General features: G+C 53.8%; 1 protein-coding gene across 1 annotated transcript in view; it reads right to left on the bottom strand.

Moving 5' to 3' along the window:
• Positions 1-1,429: 1,429 nt before the first annotated feature.
• Positions 1,430-23,796, bottom strand: part of C23H6orf132 (chromosome 23 C6orf132 homolog) — a 37,190-nt gene continuing 14,823 nt past the window's right edge. Inside the window, exons 3-5 of the mRNA XM_070360740.1 lie at positions 10,481-10,556; positions 4,821-8,247; positions 1,430-4,222 (exon numbers count right to left, since the gene is read on the bottom strand). Of these exons, the coding sequence (XP_070216841.1) occupies positions 4,105-4,222; positions 4,821-8,247; positions 10,481-10,556 (3,621 nt within the window). The 3' untranslated portion in view covers positions 1,430-4,104. The remainder of the gene's footprint in view (positions 4,223-4,820; positions 8,248-10,480; positions 10,557-23,796) is intronic.

Raw genomic sequence — 23,796 nt, 5'->3', positions numbered from 1 at the left:
CGGAGAGCAGTTCTCAAGGAGGGGAGCGGGAGAGGCTCCCCTGCGCCAAGTGCTGACGACGGTTCTAGAGCTCTGAGAACTGGGCAGGAGCACAGGACCGTCCCGGTAAAGACGAGCATCCGCAAGGCACTGCCTGGGTCTCCACCTGCTCCCAGAAGAGCACTTTCCTTCTCTCACTTTCTTGGCCAAAAGCGCCCCCAGAGGCCCCAGCAGCGGGTCCACAGCGGCCGGCCAGCCCCGGGCCGGGAAGAGGAGGCCCAGCTCCTCTGCCTGGACTCAGGGGCCGCCCATTCCGGGCGGCTAACTGACTCATGGTGGGAAACCAGCACTGCCCTCGAGCTGCAGAGATGAAAGTGGCCACAGGCCGCCGAGGGGAGGCAGGTGGGGGATGAGCAGGCGGGGGCAGGCCTCCGCTCACCCCTTCACGCCTCCCAGTGGAAGGCACCTCTCTCTCCTGCAGCCTCTGGCAGGGGTGGGAGGAGGCCTCTCTGCTTCCAGGAAACCCCACCCTGGAGAAAGCCGTGCTTTCTCCTTTGGGATAAGAGGGCCCTTCAGACATCACTGCAGGCCCCAGGACCAGACCCACTACTGCTTTGGGCCAGGCCTCAAAGGGGGATGAGGGGGTGGCTCTGGGTACCGGGACTTGGGCCACATCCAGGGAGCAGTGAGGAGGCTCCAGAAACCAAGGTGCGACCACCCCGATCCAGGAACACCTGTGCCACCTACAGCCATTAACTTTGCCTATTAGCTTTTCCCTCCTCAGGCCCTCCCCCTTCCCTGCTCTGACAGGTACACAGTTTGGGGGGGCCGTGATGTGACTGGGAGAGGGATGAAACGTGGGAATGGTGGGAGGCAGGCAGCGGTGAGGAGCAGAGGTTGGAGGCAGGTGGGCTATTCTGAACAATTCACTCTTCTTCTTGGAGCCCGAATTTTCTCATCAGCATGGAAGTAGGAGTATTTTGAGGCCGGCACTCCTTAGACAGCTGTCGGGAGTAAACAAGCAAAGGAATGAATTTTCCAAACTGTCAAAATTAAGTACACTGTTGGTGGTTGCCACGACCATGATTTCATCAGGAGTTCTCAGCGTGAAGTCCATGGAGCCCAGTCTGGGGGGATCTGTGGAGTGTCTGAAATAACGTGTAAAAATGCATGTGGGGGCGTCTTTCTGGGGTGAGCATCCATAGCTCTCAACAGCTCTTTAAAGAAATCTGGGACTAACAAAGTTTAAGATTCAGACACAGGGTGGTCCAGTGGTTAAGACTCTGTTGCCAGTGCAGGGAGCACAGGTTCAATCCCCAGTCGGGGAACTAATATCCCACATGCCATGCAGCAGGGTCAAAACCTTTTTTTTTTCCAAAAAAAAAAAAAAAACACACACACACACACACAGCACACATCCATCCCGGTCACTTTCGAGATGAGTTAGAGATGACTCAAGGTGATTCCTCGATCTGCCCCTCCCGCAGAGCAGCCAGAGGCAGGGCCCCATCCTTGCTCACAGTTCAGGGTGTGGATGGTGAGAGACAAGAGAACCAGGGAGCCCCGGGATGGGAGAGGGGAGGCCCTTCCAAGTTGCTGGACAAGTGAGTCACCCTCCCAGCATCCCTTTCCCAGAAATCCCCCCAACAAAAGGCTCAGACACAGGAAACACAACAAGCACACCCTCTCCCTCACACGGTCCTGAGATGACCTCTGGTTCTCAGTTTCCTCTTCTGGGGAAGTTAAAGATGCTTTATGGAAAACCAATTACTGAGTACCAGATTCATGTTGGATGCTTGGCTGGAATCCCATGAAGGGCACCCTTTCAAGAGGCCTCTCCCTGACCAGCCAGTCAAAGTCAATCCGCTCCTCTCCCCCACCCTCCAATTATTCTCCTAGTCCCTGTTTTCTCCCCTCCCTACCATTCTGTATAATAGAGGCTGTTTCCGTGCGTTCCTTCCATTCTCTCTCCTCCACGAGACTACAGTCTTGCCATGGGTAAGAGGCATGTCAATGTTGATGGCTGTATATCCACGCTAAGCACAGTGCCTGCTATCTCGTGGCCACTCAGATCCCTGTTAAATGAATGCACGACTGTCTCTAGTTGTCACAACAGCCTCATGAGGTAGGTTATCACATCCATTGTACAGAAGAAGAAACTGAGGTTCAGAGACTCAGAGATTTGCTTTGGGGCACAGTCTGTTATCACCAGACTTTAGCTCTACTCCATCCCCTTGAAAGGACTTGGAGAATGAGAAAACCTAAGGGTCAGAAGAGAGAGTTGGGCCCAGCATCATGGCTCCAGTTCAGCCACCACCCTGTGCTCGGCCTTCCCCAGCTGAGTTCCCCCAACCTCTCGTCACAGCCCAGGACGTCTCAGTCATCAATCTGCAGCCACAGGGCTGGAGGCTATTGAGACTGGCCTGTTTATTTCCAAGCCAAGAGAGAATCAGTCCTTCCCTGCCAACCCCAGAGCAAGATACAGCTGGGAGTCCACATCCCACCCCTCAAGCCTTAACATAGCAGATAAATTAGTGAAATCTTGTATAAAACATTGTACAGGGGGAAATACATACATATATATAGAGCCAGTGCTGGCACTGGGGTGCGGTTGGCTTTTTAGACACAGGTGACCAGATCCTGCCCCATCAGAGCACCTGTCCACCCCAGCACTCTTTCCCTGAAGTGGTCATCTGCTACCCTCTACCCTGGTACTGTGAGTGGTTAGCACACATCAGAGGTCCAACATCGTGCCCCCAAAGGGAACTGCTTCCTGGGTGCCCCCACCAGCCTGATCCTCTGAGGTGGGCACCCCCTGCCCTATCCCCTCACCCAGGTAGCCTGCCTTGGCCTGGCCCCAGGAGTTCAACCCCCCAAGACCTGAAGACAAGATGGACCAAGGAATACTGTTCCCTGATATGTCTGATGGCCAGACACCATCTACACCAGGACTTTTTTTGAAAGTGGAAGGGGTTCTAATTCACTGGAAAACAGGCCTAAATCCAGACTTTCCACAAACAACAAATGGTCACCCTACTGATCAGGCTTCCCTGCTCTGAATGGGCCTGGTCCTGCACTCTTGACTTTCCAAATCACAGTCCCTACTCGCAGCAAACTCTTCTCAGACCTCTATTCCCATCTCTGTCGCCTTCTACTCTCCAAGGCCTTCTGGCATCTTGGTTACACATCACAAGGCCTCAATAATATTGGGGACCTGTAGTCCTGGGGTTGGGAGGGGTGGTTGGGATGATGCCCCTCCAAATCCCATACAGGACCTGACCACCACTCAAGGCCTTTGGTGTCAAGCCCCAGGCTTTCTGGCTCCTTGGGCCCAACCCCCCAAATCATGGCTGCCTGGGTCTGAGTAGAAAAGCAAGCCTCCACCGTGCCCTCCATCCCAAACTTGCCAAGTCTCCCCTCTCTAGGCCCTTCTGTAGCTCAAGGCCAGGGAGAAATGAACCACCAATTCCCCCATCCCCACTCACGGACAGTGCAAAGCACTTTGTTCCGGTACCTTCCCCACTTGTTGTGCCTGCATATTCCTGATCCCACTTCAGTGTGGCTTTCATACCAGCAACCCCAGGTATCACCTCTGGATTGGCAACTGGTGGACAGGTGGAAGCTGAGAGCAACCTGTAGCACCCTGCACCCCCACCCAGAGCTGGTCCCCAGCCCCTCATGAGAGCCTGACCGGCAACCACAGCCATTCTGATGGGTTCCCACTGGGTTCCCATTGGGAGCCAGTGCCCCTGCCCTTGCTTTTAGAACCTGCTCAGCAGGGCTGCTTGGAAAGCTGCTTTCAGTAAGCCCTACTAAAGCAAATAGTCCCAGATAGTGAAAACTCAGGCTCTGGGTCCTTAAAGGTTCTTTCTCTTCTCCCTTCTCCTCCCTCCCACCCTCTTCTGCAGACAGTCCACAGCCACACCAAGGCTTTGGGAAACAGAAGTCCAATCCTGATCTTCCTGGGGCCAAGGCTTCACTCGTTGTCCATCTGTCTGTCTTTGGGAAACAAAGACTCTTCTGTGTCTGAGTGAGGCCACCTAACACCAGTTGCATCCCTCCCAACCCCACCAAAACAAGCGCCTGGATCCAACCCCTTGCAGGAGAGCTGAGAAAACCCTGAGCTCAGGACGGGGCCTTCCAATGGGCCCCTGAGTAGGCATAGGAGATGGGATGGCGGGTCCCAGGCCTCACAGTGAATGTGTTGATGGAGCTTCCGTACTGCGTGTTGTTGTGGGGAGACCTGGCAGGAAGCAGGAGAGAGATGAGGTTAGTATCTGCAGCTGGTTAACCATCACCCCGAGAATCTCCCCAGGGCCATCAGAGGAAGGATGGAGCTGCCCCTCAAGCCCAGGGCTTATCCTCCCCAGTGGAACCCCAGTATTGACTCATCAGCCACAGGGTTCCCTCCTGTCCAGGCCCTGTTGCCAGAGTACATGCCCAATACCCTCCTTCTCAGAACCCTTCCCTCCTAGCCTGGCTCTGGATGCAACTCGGTGATGGGAAATCTCAGCACTCAAGGACCACTCAGCTCTCCCCGACCCCACACGGGGACTCTAGGAAGACGGAGTCAGGAGAGAGAAGACAAAGAAGACAGTGGGTGTTAGGGAAGCGGGCCTTCCTGCCCCTTCTCTCTGCCCTGAGAGCCAGGAGGGAGAAAACCAAATGTCCAGGCTGATGGCTGCAGCCTGGCCAGCTCCGGGTGGTCTGGGGGTGAGCCTCCCTCTCCCCTGCTTTCCCAGCCCAGCCCCGCTCTCCCCTGCCTTCCCTGCCTAGCCCCCGTCTCCCCTGCCTTCCCTGCTCAGCTCCCCTCTCCCCTGCTTTCCCAGCCCGCTGCTCACCTGCCGGTGGCCTGCGTGCAGCGGTAGTCGCCGCCGCCGCCGCCGCCGCCGCCGAGAGCTTTGTACTTGGCCTCTCCGCGAGGGGCCTCCAGGGACACCTTCCGCGAGTGCAGGCCGCCGGGGGGCCCGCGGCCAGCCGAGTTGACGCGCCGCATCTCTGGGCCGCTGGGCGCTGCGAAGGGGCCCCCGGGCTGCGGCCCGAAGCAGTTGGGGAAGCTCAGGCTGCGGCCGGTGCCGCCGCGGGGCGGCCCTGGGTTGCGGTGGGGCTCCCCGACGTACAGGCGCTTCTTGATGAGCGAGCGGCCCCCACCCACGCCGGAGAAGCGCTCTAGGCCCCGGGCTGGACCTGGATCCGCGAAGTGAGAGAAGACGCGAGGTGGGCCCGCATTCGCGGGCTGCCCCAAGTCTGAGAAATTGTTCCGGGGAGGCGAACCCCGGCGCCCCAGATACTGCAAGGGGGCGGCCGGGGGCTCGGGGTCATTGCTGAATTCTGGCGGCGGCGGGATGACCTCAAAGTTGAACTCCTCCTCCTTGTCTTCCTCCGGCTTGTGGGAAGGAGAAGGAGGGGAGGAGAAAGACTTGGGCAGCAGGCGGCCCTGGAGGAGGCTGGAGGGCGCTGGTCTCTCCCAGGCCGCGCAGGCCTGGGGCTTCACCTTTGTCCAGCTGGGCCCGCTGCACGACTCCGTGTCCTCTGGGTCCCTGCGGGGCTGGAGTTCCCACTGACAGAGTCCTTTGGGTTGTCCTGGCGAGGTTAGCTGGGGGACCTTCTCAGTCTCCTTGGACACCTTGGGGACCACAGTGAAGGAGTTGGGCTGGCCCTCGTTGTACAAGATGGTATCAGACCCTGCCTTGGGCTGGCTGGGGCCTTGGAGACTCCCTGGCAGGGAGGACCGGCCCAGGGCGGCCCCCCTGGGCCTCCCCTTCTGGGCCCTCTGCTTGGCCGCAAGGAGCAGGGCCATCGGGGAGCCCCTCTCCACCACCTCCCCCGTCACCGGGTGCCTGAGGAGTTCGTCAGCAGCCTGGGATGAGACTGGGGCTTTGGGTGGCAGCTCCTGGGGCTCCTTCACCTCCACAGGCTTGCCTGACCCTGCAGCTTCTCCTCTGGACAGGGTGGGCATCACCACAGCCACCTCTCTGCTGGAGCTGTTCTGGTTGCAATGGGGCTTGTAGAAACACGGCACCTCTTCTCGCCCAGGTGATATCTTTGGGGGGAAGGCTGGAGATGAGAGGGCTCCCTGTGTAGGAGGCTTACTGGTCTCTGAGGAGTGCCTCTCTACCTCTGGCTTGGAGGGCACTGCAAGTTCTTCATGTTCTGGCTTCTCCCACTGCCCAGCTGGGACCAGGTTCTTTTCTGCTATCAGTTGGGAAGATGTGATGGGTAGAGGTGTGGCCTTGGGTGGTGTGGCTGGCCCAGACGTGGCTTTGGGTGTTGTGGCTGGTCCAGGTACGGCTTTGGGTGTTGTGGCTGGTCCAAGCATGGTCTTGGGTGGTGTGGCTGGTCCGGGCATGGCCTTGGGTGGTGTGGCTGGTCCGGGCGTGGCCTTGGGTGTTGTGGCTGGTCCAGGTACGGCCTTGGGTGGTGTGGCTGGCCCGGGCGTGGCCTTGGGTGGTGTGGTTGGTTCAGGTGTGGCCTTGGGTGGTGTGGCTGGCCCGGGCGTGGCCTTGGGTGGTGTGGCTGGTTCAGGTGTGGCCTTGGGTGGTGTGGCTGGTCCGGGCGTGGCCTTGGGTGGTGTGGCTGGTTCAGGTGTGGCCTTGGGTGGTGTGGCTGGTCCGGGCGTGGCCTTGGGTGGTGTGGCTGGTTCAGGTGTGGCCTTGGGTGAGGTGGCTGGTCCAGGTGTGACCTTGGACTGGAGTGGTGTGTTTGGCAGAGGGGTGGTGGATAGAGGTGGCAGATTCTTGGCCACAGGCTTGGGGAATTTGCTGTTATCATCTCTGTTTTCAAAGATTCTTCCCCCTTCTGGCTGAGGTTTGGGAGGCAGAGACCCTCTGCTGGGCCTGGCCTCCTTCTCAGCTAATGAGGAAAGCTGGGCCTCCAGCTTCTTCCGGATCTCCCAGACGCTAGGAGTTGGTGCGTCTTGGGGGAGGTAGTCCACAGGAGGGAGGATCAGGCTGGTGGCAGCCTTCTTTGGCCGGCTGCAGGGACTCTCCTCAGGAACACTTGAGGGGGCCTCCTTCTCTGGCGGGCTCGGGGGAGCCTCCTTCTGTAGCAGACTCGGGGGCGCCTCTTTCGCAGGCAAGCTGGGACGCTTGTGGTCCTCTCTTTCCTGAGAGGCTGCCGTTGGACCTGGTCTGTGACTGGCGAGCCGGTCCTCTCTCCTGGAGCCGCAAAGATAGGCTGACAGCTGGTCCCGCAGCTTTGCCATCTGGCTGGGGTCCCGCCAGTCCATGGGTTCCGAAGACGCTGTCTCCTCCGGGCTGGGGGGTTCAGGTTTGGGTTTGGGAGCAGGAGAGCCAGACTTGGGTCTTTTCATCAAGCCAGCAGGTGCAGGGGCTGCCTTCTCAGCAGGTGGCAGAGGAGGGGCGGCTGGGGGCAGCGGGGGTGCTGGCGGAGGGAGTGGGGGTGCAGGAGGGGGCAGGGGAGGGGCTGGAGGTGGCGTCTCGGCTTGTTCACTGCTCTGGACCTGAGGCTGGCCCCGCCTCGGACCGGCCGGTGCCACAGCACCGGGCTCCTTGGGGAGCGCTAGCTCAGCAGCCCTGTCGGGGTAGGCCTGGCACGCAGAGCGGATATGGAAGCTGGGAGGCAGTGAGGGTCGAATGGGGCCCTTCTTGGTGGACTCTTTGTCCTCAGGAGGAGTCCCTTGTGCCTCTGGAATAGAGATGGACGAAGTCCTGACTGGGGTTGGGGGAGGCACCTTGAATGACCGGGGGAAGGTGAGGTGGGACTCCGGACCTGGGAGGGCCTCTGTGGGCTCAGCAGGGCTCCTGGGGGCGCTGCTTCTGGGGGCCTCTGGCTGCCTGCCATTCAGCGCCACTTCCGATTTCCACTTGGTGACACCCCCAGCGGGGAAGAGGCGTGTCCCCATGGTATGAGGAGACCCTGGGGCTGGGGGTGTCAGGGCTGGCAAGAGGGGTAGAGGTGGGGCTTGAACGGCCTGGGGTGGGGCGGGCGGAATGAAGTCAGGAGGCGTGGGTGTGGATGGGGAGGAAACGGTGGGTGGCGGGGGAAGGGCCCCCATTCCTGGGGGCAGAGCTGGGGCTGTGCTGGGTGGGGGTGGGGGTGGTGATTCTAGCAGGGGAGGAGGTGGGGGAGCTGTGGAGGGTGGAGGTGGCGGTGAGAACTCTGGAGGCTGCAGAGCGCCTAGGGGTGGCGCCGGCGCTGGGCCTGGAGGAGGTGGGGGGATGAGTAAGTCCTGGCCATAGTGCCCAGGCCTTAGGTCCCCCACAGAGCTGTATAGTCGGAGGTTGCCATTGACGAGTGTGCTGGTGCCTGAAAGGAGGGAGAGGCAGAGGTGAGGAGGGTGAGTGGGCAGTGCGGGCTTGCTGACCTCCTGAGAGAGCAGCTGGCTGGTTTTGTGAACACCAAGCGAGAAGCAGCCATGTCTCCAGTCTCCTGACCTCTCCTGGGAGGGACCCCTGCCCCTGCCTGTCCCTGGCACAGCCTCTGGAGCCTGTGCTGAATTTTCTCCATTGGCTTCCGAGGCTCAGGCTTCACGCTTCTCTGCCCTGCTCACAGTCCTATATATAATCCCTTTTCTCTTCAGTTAGCCCCTTGGAGTGCACCGGGTGTTTCTTACAGGTGCCTCAGCTGGTACAAAGCCAGAAACGCCAGGGTTCAAATCCAGGCTCTCCACTTACTAAATGTGTGACCTTGGACACACTGGTTAAACTTGCTGAGCCTCAGTTTCATTATCTGTAAAATGGGAATAACGTCAGCAATTGCCTCTTAAAGCTGTTGTGAGCATTAAGAGAATTTATGTAAAAGCATGGAAAGAGCTTATCAGGTGCTGCTGTTGCTACTGCTGAGTTGCTTCAATCGTGTCCGACTCTGTGCAACCCCATAGATGGCAGCCTGCCAGGCTCCCCGGTCCCTGGGATTCTCCAGGTAAGAACACTAGAGTGGGTTGCCATTGCCTTCTCCAGTGCATGAAAGTGGAAAGTGAAAGTGAAGTTGCTCAGTCGTGTCCGACTTTTAGCAACCCCATGGACTGCAGCCTACCAGGCTCCTCCATCCATGGGATTTTCCAGGCAAGAGTACTAGAGTGGGGTGCCATTGCCTTCTCCATATCAGGTGCTAGGTCCAGAGAATGGTAATCACTTTGATTACTACCACCTGTGCTTAACTTTTCATTCTGCATAAGACCGGGAAGCTGGGAAAGATAGGAAGTCATGGATGGAAGTAGGGGCCTGGACACCTCGGTGAGGAAGTTTGGGTGAAAGTTTGGGAGGAAGAAATCTGCGTGAGCAACTCCTGCTTTCTAAAGATCCTGAATCTACCAAGAACCCAGAGAACCTCACAGAGAACTGGAATGGACTCTGGACTGCCGGATGGATGGGGTGTGTAGAAATGAATTGACTTGGATGATTCAGGCACTAGAGAGATACTGAGTCCTCCACCCTGGCCCCAGAGGCTCAAATCCCTATCCCCCGGCCCCAGTCCCTGCCCCCTCCCTAGTGTCTGCAGACCACCAGGATGCCCTGGTTACTCCTCTTTGAGGGGCACATATCCTTTGCCTCCCCCACCTCTCAATTTCTGGCACAGAATGAAACAAACCCAGAAATGTGCAGCTCTGACGGGCTCCTCCCAGTTTCCTGACTTCAAAATAAAGACCAGACAACATCCATTGAGCACCCAAGTGTTAAGAGCTGGGACACAGCAGAAAAGACAAACCAAAAAATAGTCAAAATACTGGCCCTCTGGCAGCTTGTGTTTTAATGGGACAATTTAATAGACAGTGAATATATTAGTAAATTTCCAGCACATCGAGGTGAAGAGTGATACGGAGGGGAAACCCAGGAGGGGTGCCGAGGGTGCAGTGTGAATAGCAAGGTCCGGGAAGACCTGGCTGAGAAGGTGACATTGGAGCAAAGACGGAATGAGAGAGAGTGAGCGAGCTGTGCACACGTGCAAGGGAAGAACAGACTGGACAGCAGGAAGTGCAACGGCCCGAGGCTGGAAACGAGCCTGGATCTTGAAGGAGCAGCGAGGAGAGTGGGATGAGACGAGAAAGCCAGCAGATTAAGCCAGGTGGGGCCGGATTCTGGCTGTCCTGGCAAGAACCCTTCCGTTAGGTGACAAGGGAAGTTGCTGGTGGGTTTTGAGCAGGGATCTGACAAGAAGTGACTCACTTCCTATCCAGTACTTTGCGCCTCCAGAACTGGAATTGTCTTGCCGGAGATAAGGAGGGGCAAGGGGTTAAGTGACTTGCCCCAGGGAGTGAGGCTAATATGCGGGGGAGCTGGGATTCAAAGCCAGGGCTGCCTGACTCCAGGGTTCTTTCTATCACTCACGCTGCCCTTGTTCCTGCTCTGGCCGCGTCCCTAACCATCCTTCCTCCCCTGGGCCTTAGCCCTGGCTCTCCTCATCTCCCACCCACAGCAGCTAGCAGCCAAGAGGCCTGGAGACTCCAGCTTTATCACCAGCTGGGGAGGGAGGTCCAGATGTTTGGGCTTAAGGAGGAAATTAGAAAGATGGACAAGTCTCAAGCCTGGGGTCCTCTTACCTGTCGCTTGTTTGTCTGCAAAGCTGTCTGGCACACAGGGTGTGGGTACAGCCAGTCCATGGTTCTCCTGGGCATCCTGAAAGACAGCAGAACCATCAGGGGACAGGGAAAGACAGACAGTTCTTAACTTGCTGCTCCGTGAGGCTGTTATAATTGCTGGAAAATCCACAGGGATAACCTTGTAATTATACTGAAATATGGGCTCAGTTAAAAGGGTGAATTCTGTGATATAGTCAAGTCTTATTATTTGTGGTAGTTAGGGTCTGTGAAATTGCTGCAAATAGTGAATTAGTAAAAACTGGAGCCATGCCTTGAGGGAAATACAGGGTAAAGATTCTGTAAATCTTGGTCAAGTCACTTTCATCAGCTGATCAATATACAACTTTGTCTTTATGCGTGTTTCTCTTTAAAGATACCTTATTTAATGTCTGTTGTTAACTCCCTGATATTGAACTCATGGCCAGCAGCACCATAACTCACGCCTTGGAAGCTTACCTAACACACGTATTTTCTCTGTAAGGCACCTCGTAGCTTCCTTGAACGTAGGGATATTAGACAGCACATCAGCCCTGTGCTTAGGGGGCATTTTATTTAATTTTTAAAACTAAAAATGTTTTTCTAGCCATTCCACACAACATGTGGGATCTTAGTTGCCCGACCAGGGATCTAACCCATGCCCCTCTGCATTGGAGACACAGAGTCTTAACCATTGGACTACCAGGGCAGTCCTTGAGGGCTATTTTTAAATAGCAAAACCACCAACAAAAAGCAAAGAAATATGAAAAGCACGGCACTAAACAGAAAAGGACGCTTATTTACAGTGCAAGGGCTGAAACAAGGACGCAAAATGTCCTGTTCGACCTCAGCGGGTTCTCTGTGCAGCACTGGTAAACTTTTCACTGCTCCGCTCGAGCCGAAGTGTCTTGAATACTGATTTGGGGGGTTACAAATAAATTTTAGCCAGTAGGCGAATTACAGATACCGAATCTGCAAATAATGAGAGTCAACTGTATATAAATCTCAACTGAAACAGATAAAAACAAACAAAACAAAACTGTGCATGACTCCCCAGGGATGTCCACAAGATCAAAAGCCAACCCCCCTTGGCCTGGCCTCCCGTTGACGCTTAGTTTTCATTAGGTAGTTACAGAAAAGTAAATAAGAAAAGAGCGGTGACCTGGAGTATTGACAACACTGTGGATACCTTTCAGATCTCTAGGCTTGCAGACCATAATGCGTTTACACAGCTGTTGGTCTGTACATACTATTTTGCATTCTATTTTTTTTTCCCTCCAAACACACATTTCCATATGTCAACAAAGTCCACACACCTGTCCTTTAGTGGAGCTGTGGGGCGTTTTATGGTAGCTTTCAAGGTCCTCAACACCCTGGCAGTATCCTTCAGGCTAGTGTTAATTTCCATTCACCTGTTACAGCAAATCCAACAATCTAACTGAACCAGCTCCCTCTCTAGGATCCTTCCAACCCACCCCTCTGGTTCACGTTCATCCCTGATACTGGGTGTTGGTCAGGCTGTGCCCCTCTTCCCACCGTCCATTTCTAACAGTAACACCCCTTGCTCTGTGCTGTAAACACATGCTCACCATCACACCACCCTGCAATGAAGAAGTTGTCCCCGTGAGCCAGAGAACGCAGAGGTTTAGAAGTCTGACAAGTTGTTTACACTCTCACGACCAGTGGTGCTAAGCCCAGGTCTGTGGAGCCCCCACCCCTGAGTATTTTGCTTCACTAAAGTCCAAGTCTCTAACCCTAAAAGGATTCACAGAGCCCCTCTAGAAAGACGGTAGAGGGAATGAGAAAATTCTGGAGCCAGATTGCTTGAATTTGAATTCTAGCTCTGCCTTCCACTGGCTATATGACTCAGCCAATGACTTAGGTTCTCTGTGCCTCAGTTTCCTTGACTATGAAACTGATTTAAAAATAAAATTTACTGGGACTTCCCTGGCAGTCCAGTGGTTAAGACTCCACACTCCCAGTGGCAGCGGGCACAGGTTCGATCCCTGGTTGGGGAACTAGGTTCTCACATGCCACACAGCATGGTCACAAAAGAAAAATAGAATTTACCTATTCTAGGGAAGTTGTGAGGATTAAGTGATGCAATACACAAAACACACTTAGCTCCTGGCATGCAGTGAAAACCCAACAAACGTTGCTGCTGCTGCTGCTAAGTCGCTTCAGTCGTATCCGCCTCTGTGCGACCCCATAGATGGCAGCCCACCGGGCTCCCCGTCCCTGGGATTCTCCAGGCAAGAACACTGGAGTGGGTTGCCATTTCCTTCTCCAATGCATGAAAGTGAAAAGTGAAAGTGAAGTCGCTCAGTCGTATCCGACTCCTATCGACCCCATGGACTGCAGCCTACCAGGCCCCTCCGTCCATGGGATTTTCCAGGCAAGGGTACTGGAGTGGGTTGCCATTGCCTTCTCCAACAAACGTTAGCTCTTGTTATTCCTACAGAGCCATCCCTTGTCTGCACCAGGCCATACTGACCGACTGCTGTTCAGAGCAACCCGCAGCCAAGTCCCACAAGGGAGGACTCCTGTTCGCGCTCTAGATATTCCCCCAGTTCCTCCTATGAGATCTGGTTGCTCCTTGGAGCCCACGGACATGTCTTATATGAATCCCCCAAACATGGACACATAGTAAGCCAAGCTATTACTCACTGATGGGCTGATGGCGCCAACTCTCTAGACTTAATGGTTTAATATATACGAAGGGGGATTCAAGGCAGATGTTTCACAAACATCCACAAGACCTCGGGGTACCAAGGGCAGTCTCAGAATTAGTCTCTGGTTATATGAGGGCAGCAAACAACTCATTTTATTCTTAAAGAATTCTGAAGAACTGGAATGGCCTTGCTCTACCATCTACTTTTTTTCTGCCTCTGTTTGAGTCAAATGGCCACATACTTGTTCTCAACCTCTCTCAACCCTGCATTCTGAGATGCGGTACATAGTGCACGAGAGGCAGTACACAAGACTGTCTAGCTGTTCAGTCGCTAAGTCCTGTCCAACTCTTTGCAGTATACCCACGACTGATTGGCTAATAACCCTCATGGGGTATGTATACTCTGATTTTGATGAGATGGAGGCCAGGCCTTTAAAAGCCAGGGTTGAGCTCTCATTACTCTTTTGCACATAATTGGAAAGTAGAAAGACCTAGGGACTTTTCATCAAGAGTTTTCAGAGTCCAGTCGTGCTCTGGATTTTGCCTGTGCGTGTGTGATGTTGCCAGGAGTGTGAGCTTGGATGAGCCGTAGCAACTATGATGTTCATCTATCATTTATGCACCTACTGTGTGCCAGCACTATGTTATCTCAAATCCCTTAAGAGACAGGGTGCAAACCTAGGCCTCCCAACTTCCCTTTTCTACAAATCAGAGACTCATTTTCTTCATGTATAAAATGGAGGTATTTCCTGCTTTGTGGGGCCATTATGACGACCACAGGAGATAATGCTCCTAACCCAGGAATCTGTGTTCTAAATCTTCTTCCCACAAAAGTGAAAATATTGTGAGCAATCAAAGCAGGCTGCCTGGAATCCCAGAAGCACCTTCTGGGTCACCCTATAATTATGTGTGAATGAGGAACACAGACGAACTTTATGGGCTGGAGGTAATACTGTCCACCCCACCTTTGATCTTAACTCTGAAAATGCATTAGATCCCAAAGACCACAGGATGGAAGTCTGTCTCCTGAGCGGCCTTGGAACGCACACACACATACACACACAGAGTCCAGAACACACCTATCACATCCCCACAGTGCTTGAGGTGCTGTGGTACTCTGTTACCCTTGGGGTAGGTCCCAAAGTCCAGCCTCACTCCTTCAGTTCAGTTCAGTCGCTCAGTCGTGTCCAACTCTTTGCAACCCCATGAATTGCAGCATGCCAGGCCTCCCTGTCCATCACCAACTCCCGGAGTTCACCCAAACTCATGTCCATTGAGTCGGTGATGCCATCCAGCCATCTCATCCTCTGTCGTCCCCTTCTCCTCTTGCCCCCAATCCCTCCCAGCATCAGGGTCTTTTCCAATGAGTCAACTCTTCACATGAGGTGGCCAAAGTATTGGAGTTTCAGCTTCAGCATCAGTCCTTCTAATGAACACCCGGGACTGATCTCCTTTAGGATGGACTGGTTGGATCTCCTCGAAGTCCAAGGAACTCTCAAGAGTCTTCTCCAACACCACAGTTCAAAAGCATCAATTCTTTGGCACTCGGCTTTCTTCACAGTCCAACTCTCACATCCATACATGACTACTGGAAAAACGATAGCCTTGACTAGACAGACCTTTGTTGGCAAAGTAATGTCTCTATTTTTTAATATGCTATCTAGATTGGTCATAACTTTCCTTCCAAGGAGTAAGCATCTTTTAATTTCATGGCTGCAATCACCATCTGCAGTGATTTTGGAGCCCAAAAAAATAAAGTTTGATACTGTTTCCACTGTTTCCCCATCTATTTCCCATGAAGTGATGGGACCAGATGCCATGATCTTAGGAGCCCCCAATACTGAAATGAACGCAGCCCCAAGCCCCAGCTGGCCCTGCTTCTTCCCCTCCCACCTGCCTGGGCTAGCTGTCCCTTCCACCAGCGTGGACTGAGGAAGGCAAATACAAACTCATTTTAATGCAAGTGCTAGTAAAACAGACCTGGAAGGTACGTCACTCCCCTCTCAACACGGGGACCCAGGGAGCTGGCATCCAGTGCCCTGGCTTGGGTGGTGACAGAGTTCAGTGTGCAAATGCACAGGTGTGAACAGCATCCATCTCCATGGGGAGTGAACTTCCTCACCTGCCTCCCTTAGCCTCAGAGGACTGAGGTGAAGCCTCCTTTGGAAGAGGGGCTGGAGGTACATCTCAATGCGATGTGTGATCCTGCGATGGGGGAAGGCTGTGCTGTAAAAGGGTCTTAATCAGCGATGATTGAATGTAAAAGGTATATCAGGTAATAGTATCGTATCAATATTAAATTCCTGAATTTGCTAGTTGTGCAGAGAATGTCTGTGCTTACATAGCACACGCATAGTATGTACGATTTTTTTTTTTTTTTTTGAAGAGGAAGGTTTTGGTTTTTTACTAATTGCATTATAATTGATTTACAATGTTATGAATAGGTAAGTAGGAATAAAGGGATCCGATGTCTCAAATTACTCTTTAACATTTGGGAAGAAACAATGTGTAAATAACAAGAGAAGGAGAGCAAATTAAGCAAATGGAGCACAATGTGGTGAATCTAGGTGGCGGTGCTAGGGAGTCCTTTGTACTATTCCTGCAATTGCTCTGCACATTAGGGTTGGTTAAAAAGAAAGAGTTACTTAATACCCTTGAATGGTCCATTTAAAAATGGTTAAAATGGTAAATTGTATGTTATGTATCTTAACAATTTAAAAAGTTAAAACACAGCAAACAAAAGACCAAGGGCTTCCCAGGTGGCGCTAGTGGTAAAGAACCTGCCTGCCAATGCAAGAGACTTAAGACAGGAGAGTGCAGTCCCAGGTCAGGAAGATCCCCTGGAGGAGGGCACAGCAACCACGCCAGTATTCTCGCCTGAAGAACCTCAGGGACAGAAGAACCTGATGGGCTACAGTCCATAGGGTCACAAAGAGTCGGACACGACTGAAGCGACTTGGCACACACTCCGGCAAACAAAAGAACAAGAACACCAAGAAAGAAAGTCTTGAGGGAGACTTAGAGCTTACCCATCCACTGGACAGACATCAGCATCTCACTTCTTTCTCTTGTTTCTAATATTCCCGACCTTAACCATAACCATAACAGCTGCTCAGTTCAGTTCAGTTCAGTTCGACTCTTTGCGACCCCATGAATCGCAGCACACCAAGCCTCCCTCACCAACTCCCGGAGTTCACTCAGACTCATGTCCATCGAGTCAGTGATGCCATCCAGCCATCTCATCCTCTGTCGTCCCCTTCTCCTCCTGCCCCCAATCCCTCCCAGCATCAGAGTCTTTTCCAATGAGTCAACTCTTCACATGAGGTGGCCAAAGTACTGGAGTTTCAGCTTTAGCATCATTCCTTCCAAAGAAATCTCAAGGCTGATCTCCTTCAGAATGGACTGGTTGGATCTCCTTGCAGTCCAAGGGACTCTCAAGAGTCTTCTCCAACACCACAGTTGAAAAGCATCAATTCTTTGGCGCTCAGCCTTCTTCACAGTCCAACTCTCACATCCATCTGTACCACGTGCTCTGTCTTCCATCTCTTAATTCATTTACTTTTCACAACATGAGATGCGATCGGTGTTATTACACCTCCCTTTACAGATGAGCAAACTGAGGCAGAGAGGTTAGGTGACTTGCCTAAGAACTCATAGCTAGTTAGGTATCACTGTCTTTCCAAGCATCTACCCGTCACCCACACCCCCAGCTTTTCACCTGGCTCTGCCAGGCACATCCTGTGTCCCTCCCTTCCTGCTACCCCGAAAGCTTGGCCCTCCTTCAGTCCTCACTGTCTCTTACCCAGACAGACAGACTACTGCTATCATCTCCCTGGCTTCTGCCTCACCCCATTTTTTAAGCCTGATGCCAGGATGTTCTTTCTAAAATGCATCTCAGGGAGTTCCCTGGTGGTCCAGTGGTTAAGACTCTGCCTCCCAATGCAGGGGACACAGATTCAGTCCCTGGTTGGGGAACTAAGATCCCACCTGATTCGGAGCAACTAAGCCCGGGGGCCACAACTGCTGAGCTCCCATGTCCCAACTAGAGAGAAGCCCTGGAGTCACAATTAAGACCCAATGCAACGAAAAATAAATAAATATTTTTTAAAAAAGAAAGAAAGAAATAAAATGCATCCCAGAGCAGGTCCCTTCCCTGTTCAGCGTCCTTCTGTCGGTCCGGAGGATGACACCCAAACGCCTTCGCATGGCGTTCTAGACTTTTCATAAGCTGTCCTGTCCATAGCTCCCGCCACATTCTCCCACCCACTCCACAAACTCTGGGCTCCAGTTAGTGGTTCTCGTGTTTTTCCACCAGTGTCCCTGGAGACCTGCCTCACTCAAGAGCAAATGGGCTCCCTGCAGCAGGGATCTTCAGTACGGCAGACAGACCACTCCTTGGAGGGAGTATTTGGAGGTTCTGGGGGTGAATCTATAGCTTGAAAAAGCCCCTAAATGATTTGGCTCTACTTCTCTCCCCCACCGTGCAGAATCACTGCAGCTGCTTGAGATTCACTCCCACATACTCTCAGACCTCCCAAATCTTGCTTTGCTCTTTTTTTTAATTAGAGTATAGTAGATTTAAAATGTGTTAGTTTCTGCTGTACGATAAAATCAATCAGTTATGCATATAGCTATATCCACTTTTTAAAATTCTATTCCCATATGGGTCATTACAGAGTATTGAGAAGAGTTCCCTGTGCTGTACAGTAGATCCTTATTAATTATCTCCTTTAACTTTGGCTCTTATTCTTAGATGCCCTTCTTTGTCCAGCTAACTCCTACCTATCCTTTAAACCCTAGATTAAATACCCCTCCTCCACGAAGCTCTCCTTGGCAACCTCAGCCCGAGTTCATTTCTCTTCTCAGTGTGTTCCTCACCCTGTGTGTGCATTCTGATACCTGACATTTATTAGGTGCCTACTATGCGCTAGGCACTGTTCTGAGTACTTCACATGTAGCAACCTAGTTAATCGTCGTAGTAACCCTAAGAGGTAGGTTGTTGTTTTTATTGTATAGAAGATGAAACAGAGGCACAGAGAGGCTGAGTACATCGCCCAAGGTCATAGAGCTAATAAACAGCAGCGACGATACTGGAACTCGGAGCCTGCCCTCTTTGCCACTATTCACACTCACACTTTTCCTCCAGCATGCTGCTGCTGCTAAGTCGCGTCAGTCGTGTCCGACTCTGTGCGACCCCATAGACGGCAGCCCACCAGGGTCCCCCGTCCCTGGGATTCTCCAGGCAAGAACACTGGAGTGGGTTGCCATTTCCTTCTCCAATGCATGAAAGTGAAAAGTGAAAGTGAAGTCACTCAGTCGTGTCTGACTCTTATCGACCCCATGGACTGCACCCTACCAGGCTCCTTTGCCCATGGGATTTTCCAGGCAAGAGTACTGGAGTGGGGTGCCATTGCCTTCTCCTCCAGCATAAACGAGGCCTGTTGCAGGTGGCCCTGGTCTCTGCTGGCCCAGCCCAGCCTGTCTGTGGGTAGGGGGATGGCTGATTCTTTTTGCCCCACCTGGCACAGACAGGGCAATTCAGTGAGAGTTGGATGAGTGAAGAAGGCTGGATGAATGAATGAGAGGTGGCAGGAACACAGGACAGGGAGGTGTAAAGTCTGTGTTCTGGCGCCAGACCCACCACCAATTAACTGGGAACAAAGGGCCTCCTTCCCTCCCTCCTGTGAACGCTCTTTAGGATCATCTCCAGCCTGGCGTTCTGTGAGTCCCGGCCCATAAGTCCCACCTGTGCTCAGCTCACCTGTGCCATGTGGGCAGCGGCCTAAACACCGGAGGCCACACTTCCACGACCAGGTGTTGAGACAGACCTCCGCCTTTGTCTCGGGAGAGTTCTTGGGGTGAGGGGGGCAGCGGAACAAGGAGGGGCAGGGGAAGAGGAAGGGAGAGGAGGGGGGAGGGAGGAGTCTGTGAAGCTGCTTTTCCAGGAGTCACAGGGCGAGGCCAAGCGGGCAGGACTGGGCCTGAGGTCACCTCTGGCTCCAACGTGGGCCTGTGACTGCCGCAGTCAGCCAAGGGCTGCCCCACCCTCAGCACGCTTGCCCTGGGAAAATCACAGACCCCACGCCCCAGGGGGCTGCCTGCAGGGGCTGGCGTACCCCTCAAGCAGACTCAGGAGGGAGACGTGTCTGGCCCTTAAAGGACAGTGGCCCCACATCAAGGGACAGGGTGTGGCCACCCGGTGGGCAAGGGAAATGACCAAGAACATGCAAATGAGCATCTGAGCCCCTCTGCTGGGGCAGCCTCTTGGTGCCTCCATCCTCAGCCAGGCCACCCCCACTCCGCAACAGCAGCCTTGCTCAATGCCTGGGGCAGAGTCCAGGTGGGGCATTCCCCCTGAAGCTGGGCCTCAGCCCTTCCCGAACCCACACCCGGACAACACCCAGAAGCTAAGATCCCCGTCACCTTGCCCACTCCCCAGCTCAGTCAAGCAGCCCCATCACAGCCTTGTATACTGAAAGGTCACCCGGCAATGATTAGCTGGCAGGGAGCCTAGGGACGGAAATGCCATTCTGAGAATATTTATATATATTTCCTTCCTTATACTTGTCTCTATTTTCAGTTCTGAACAATGAACTTCTGTTTCCTTCACAATTAAAAAATACACACACACAATCCGTAGTTTTTTGTTTTTGTTTTTTAAGTTCTTGTAATCAAGAAGAGCATGGGACTTACTTCCCTGCTGCTCCAGTGGGTCAAAATCCACTGTGCAATTCGAGGGGTGTGGGTTCGATCTCTGGTTGGGGAACTAAGATCCTCCATGCTGCATAGCAACTAAGCCTGTGAACCACAACTAGAGAGTCCAGGTGTTGCCACACCAGTTCCTGCGTAATGCAGTGAAGATGCTGCATGATGCAGTGAAGATCCTGTGTGCTGTCCCTAAGACCCAGTGCAGCCAAATAAATGAATACTTAAAAAAAGAAGAAAAGCATGGATTTTGTAGGTGGGTAGACCACACTGGAGAAGGCAATGGCACCCCACTCCAGTACTGTTGCCTGGGAAATCCCGCCTGGTAGGCTGCAGTCCATGGGGTCGCTAAGAGTCGGACATGACTGAGCGACTTCACTTTCACTTTCCACTTTCATGCATTGGAGAAGGAAATGGCAACCCACTTCAGTGTTCTCGCCTGGAGAATCCCATGGACGGAGAAGCCTGGTAGGCTGCAGTCCATGGGGTTGCACAGAGTCGGACACAACTGAAGCGACTTAGCAGCAGCAGCAGCAGACCACTCTGGCAATCTTAATTTAACTCCATCGTCTCAAAGATAGAATCACACACTCCGTGGTCAGGAAGTGTGCCCCCTTCTTGCCTTTTGAGGTTCAGTTTTCTCATCTGTAAGATGGGGTTGATCCCACCTCTGTGGGTTTGCTGTGACATCAGAGGCCTCCCCACACCTAAAGAGATCCCACAGAGAAGCACTCAAGGAGCGGGCATCTCTCCGGGCCCCCACCCCTCAGGTCCTAACAAGGCTCAGTGGGTGAGCAGTGGCCCGAGTCCATGGATACTCTGTTCTGGGAGGGACTCCTGGGAAGTGTCTGTCTGGTTGGGCTTGAAGAGATAGATGGGTGCTTCCCCGAAGTCAGGGCCAGGTCACCGGGAATCCCCTACTGCCCTTTTGACCACAAATATTTCAGAGTTAAAGAGAAGGAGGAAAGAAAGCAGAAAAGAGGAGGGGAGGAAAGCATTCACTATTTGAGGACTGAGGTTGTCTCCCCCTTAAAGTTATAGGGAGTCAGAGCCCACCACTAGCCCCCTGATGCACCACCAAGGATCTGGGGGATAGCCTCACCCCACCGATGGCCTCAGCCCAGTCCCCTTGCCCTCCCTGGGCCGGGACACACATCCTCATACCTGGGGTTCCTCAGATCGCAGGCCAACCCCAAGGGTGGGTCACAAGGGTTGGGCCAACGGGCTACACACAGTTGACCTTGAGTGCGAGCCAGCTCAGAGCCTTAGTGACACACTATGGAATGCAAACTTCCTCACAGATTCCTCCAGGAGCCTGGCTGGGGCACCTCAGGGGGCGGTGCAGAGCTCGGGGGGTGAGGGAGGTGACCCTGAGTCAGAATCAGAGCCGGGAATGGTTGGGAACACTGCGGAAGGCTGGGGAGCAGGGGGACGGGCCCCCGGAGTGAGGGCCACAAGGAAACCCCTCCCGGCACCCAGCGTCCCCAGCTGGGTGAAGCCCTGGCGGTTGTTTCCCGGCTTTGGGGGACCCAGTGAGCATTTAAAATCAAGAGCTCCAGGACCTTCCTGGTGGTCCAGTGGTCAAGACTTCACCTTCCAGTGCAGGGGGTGTGAGTTTGATCCCCGGATGGGGAGCTAAGACCCCACATGCCTTGTCAAAACCCCAAAATAGAACAGAAGCAATACTGTAACAATTCAATAAAGACTTTTAAAAAAATGGTCCATGTAAAAAAAAATAACCTTAGGAAAAAAAATTTTTTTTAATATAAAAAGAGCTCCAGGACTTCCTTGCCCCAGCCCCTGCCCTCTGCTGAAGCTCATGCCTCCTTCCTGGGGGACGAATTCCACCAACAATGCTGTCTTACTCTGGACCGACCTGCCACCCCAGGATCTCTCTCATCTGTAGCGGGCTGTGCTCTGTTGCCCTGCAGGGCAAGGAGTCCATGGGGTCAAGGAGACAAGCCCTAAGAGCCCACCCCGCCCCCTTCCTGACCTTGCTCCAGACACCAAGGTCCCTAGAATCCTCCATTCAAATGGCCCTTAGGCCTCTTCTGGTGCCTCAGTGGTAAAGAACTGCAATGCAGGAGATCCAGTTTCAATCCCTGGGTTGGGAAGATCCGCTGCAGAAGAAAATGGCAACCCACTGCAGTATTCTTGCCTAGAGAATCCCCACGGACAGAGGAGCCCAGCAGGCTGCAGTCCACGGGGTCAGAAGGAGTTGGACACAACTGAAGCAAGTAACACTTTGACACTTCAGGTCACTTCTAGAGCTTCTTTCCCAATCAGTCCTTCTGAAGGCAGCCTGAGTGGGGGGCACAAATCCCTGAACCCACAGGGTGGCCAAGTGTGTGTGCTAAATCACTTCAGTCATGTCCGACTCTACAACCCTATGGACTATAGCCTGCCAGGCTCTTTTGTCCATAGGATTTTCCAGGCGAGAATACTGGAGTGGGTTGCTATTTCTTCCTGCAGGGATCTTCCCGACCCAGGGATATAGAACCCGTGTCTCTTACGTCTCCTGCGTTGGCAGGCGAGTTCTTTACCACTAGCACCACCTGGGAAGTCCCATTGGTGGCCAAGGGGCAGTCATATGTGGTGAGGATGAGGGTGTATGCTGGGCTTTGGGGGTTCAGGCTGAGGCCCTCCCTGTGGAAGAAGAGCCAGGTGGGCAGAGGCAGGGTGGCTTCGGCGGGGAAAGGGTGCTCCATCTGTTCACTGGCTGCAGGCTTCCGACACCCACTCCCACAGGAACACCTGGAGCTCCCCTACCCAAGAGCCCTGCCAGCTAACATCAGCCAAGAGAATCACTCAAAAGCCAATCATGACCGACCGCACTCCCCAGCTCACCCAAAGGAGCGCCAACCCCAAAGGGAGCCTGGGCCTTGGCTTCCAAGACAGCTCCTGGGGATGGGGATAGAGAGGAAGGGTGGAAAGGAGAAATCCAGCTGACTCGGGCTGCATCTCTGCTGAGTAGAGGGTGGGCCTCCAAACAGTCAGGCTTCCTGCCCGGAGCCCAGCCTGACATCTCCCCAGGCCCTGCCAGCCCTGCCTGACTCAGAGGGTGGGGTGACCCAGGGAGCTCTCACCGCCCGAGGCACCCTGGGGGACCTGTCCAGCCAGTTTCCCCATATTTGCCTCATTGGCATTTCTTTTTCAATTCCTCATATGCACTGCCCTGGAGATGGTCGGGTTCAGACTGGGGTAGGGCCAGAGGCAGCCCCAGAGACAAGTTTGCCCTTCCCACCACCAGCCGTCCTACCGTCTCAGCTCTGAGAAGCTAGGGACAGACTCTGGCTTGAATTCTGGGCCGAGCTTCCCCTTGGAGGGAGAAGGAAGTGGGGAGAAAGGCCCCTTCCCAGACTTAGCCCAGGCCCATCCATGGTGGTGTAGATGGGAATTGGGAGAAGACCTGGGCTTGGGGTCTGTCTCTGCCTAGGAGCTGAGGGAGTTGCATGCATCCCCCCTCCCTGGGCTTCAGTTTTCTTATTCCAATGCTCACCAAGGTCCGTGCCCACCCCCCACCCCCAGTTTTGAAGTTTGCCATGCTAATCCAGCTCCTTGGAGTTCTCAGAGCAGGAAGTTGGGGCAGGGTGGGGTCGGGGAAGCCCTGGTGGCTAGAGGGCCTCCTTTTCAGAGGGCCTGGCATCTCTGGGGGCCTCCAGAGAGCTGACCCCACTTCCTGCCCCTCTGTTAGTGAGTTATTTGAACACAGAAAGTCACAGCTGAGGGGACCTTTGCAGACCATCCCATGTAACCCTGCTGATGGGTGAGGAGCCAGAGGCCCCGGGAGAGGAAGGGCCTCATGGCCCAGAGGCAGAGCTGGGACTGGTCACCCAAGGATCAATCCAGAGCCCATCCCAGTCACCGAGAGATCCCAGGGTCCTTCTCGTAACTGGCCTTTGGCGGCCAGCTGCTTGGGAAAGTA

Source organism: Bos mutus, chromosome 23 (assembly GCF_027580195.1).
Source record: "Bos mutus isolate GX-2022 chromosome 23, NWIPB_WYAK_1.1, whole genome shotgun sequence".
NCBI lineage: Eukaryota > Metazoa > Chordata > Mammalia > Artiodactyla > Bovidae > Bos > Bos mutus.
Note: the sequence above shows the minus strand (reverse complement) of the source record. Positions and strands in the feature narration are given on the sequence as shown.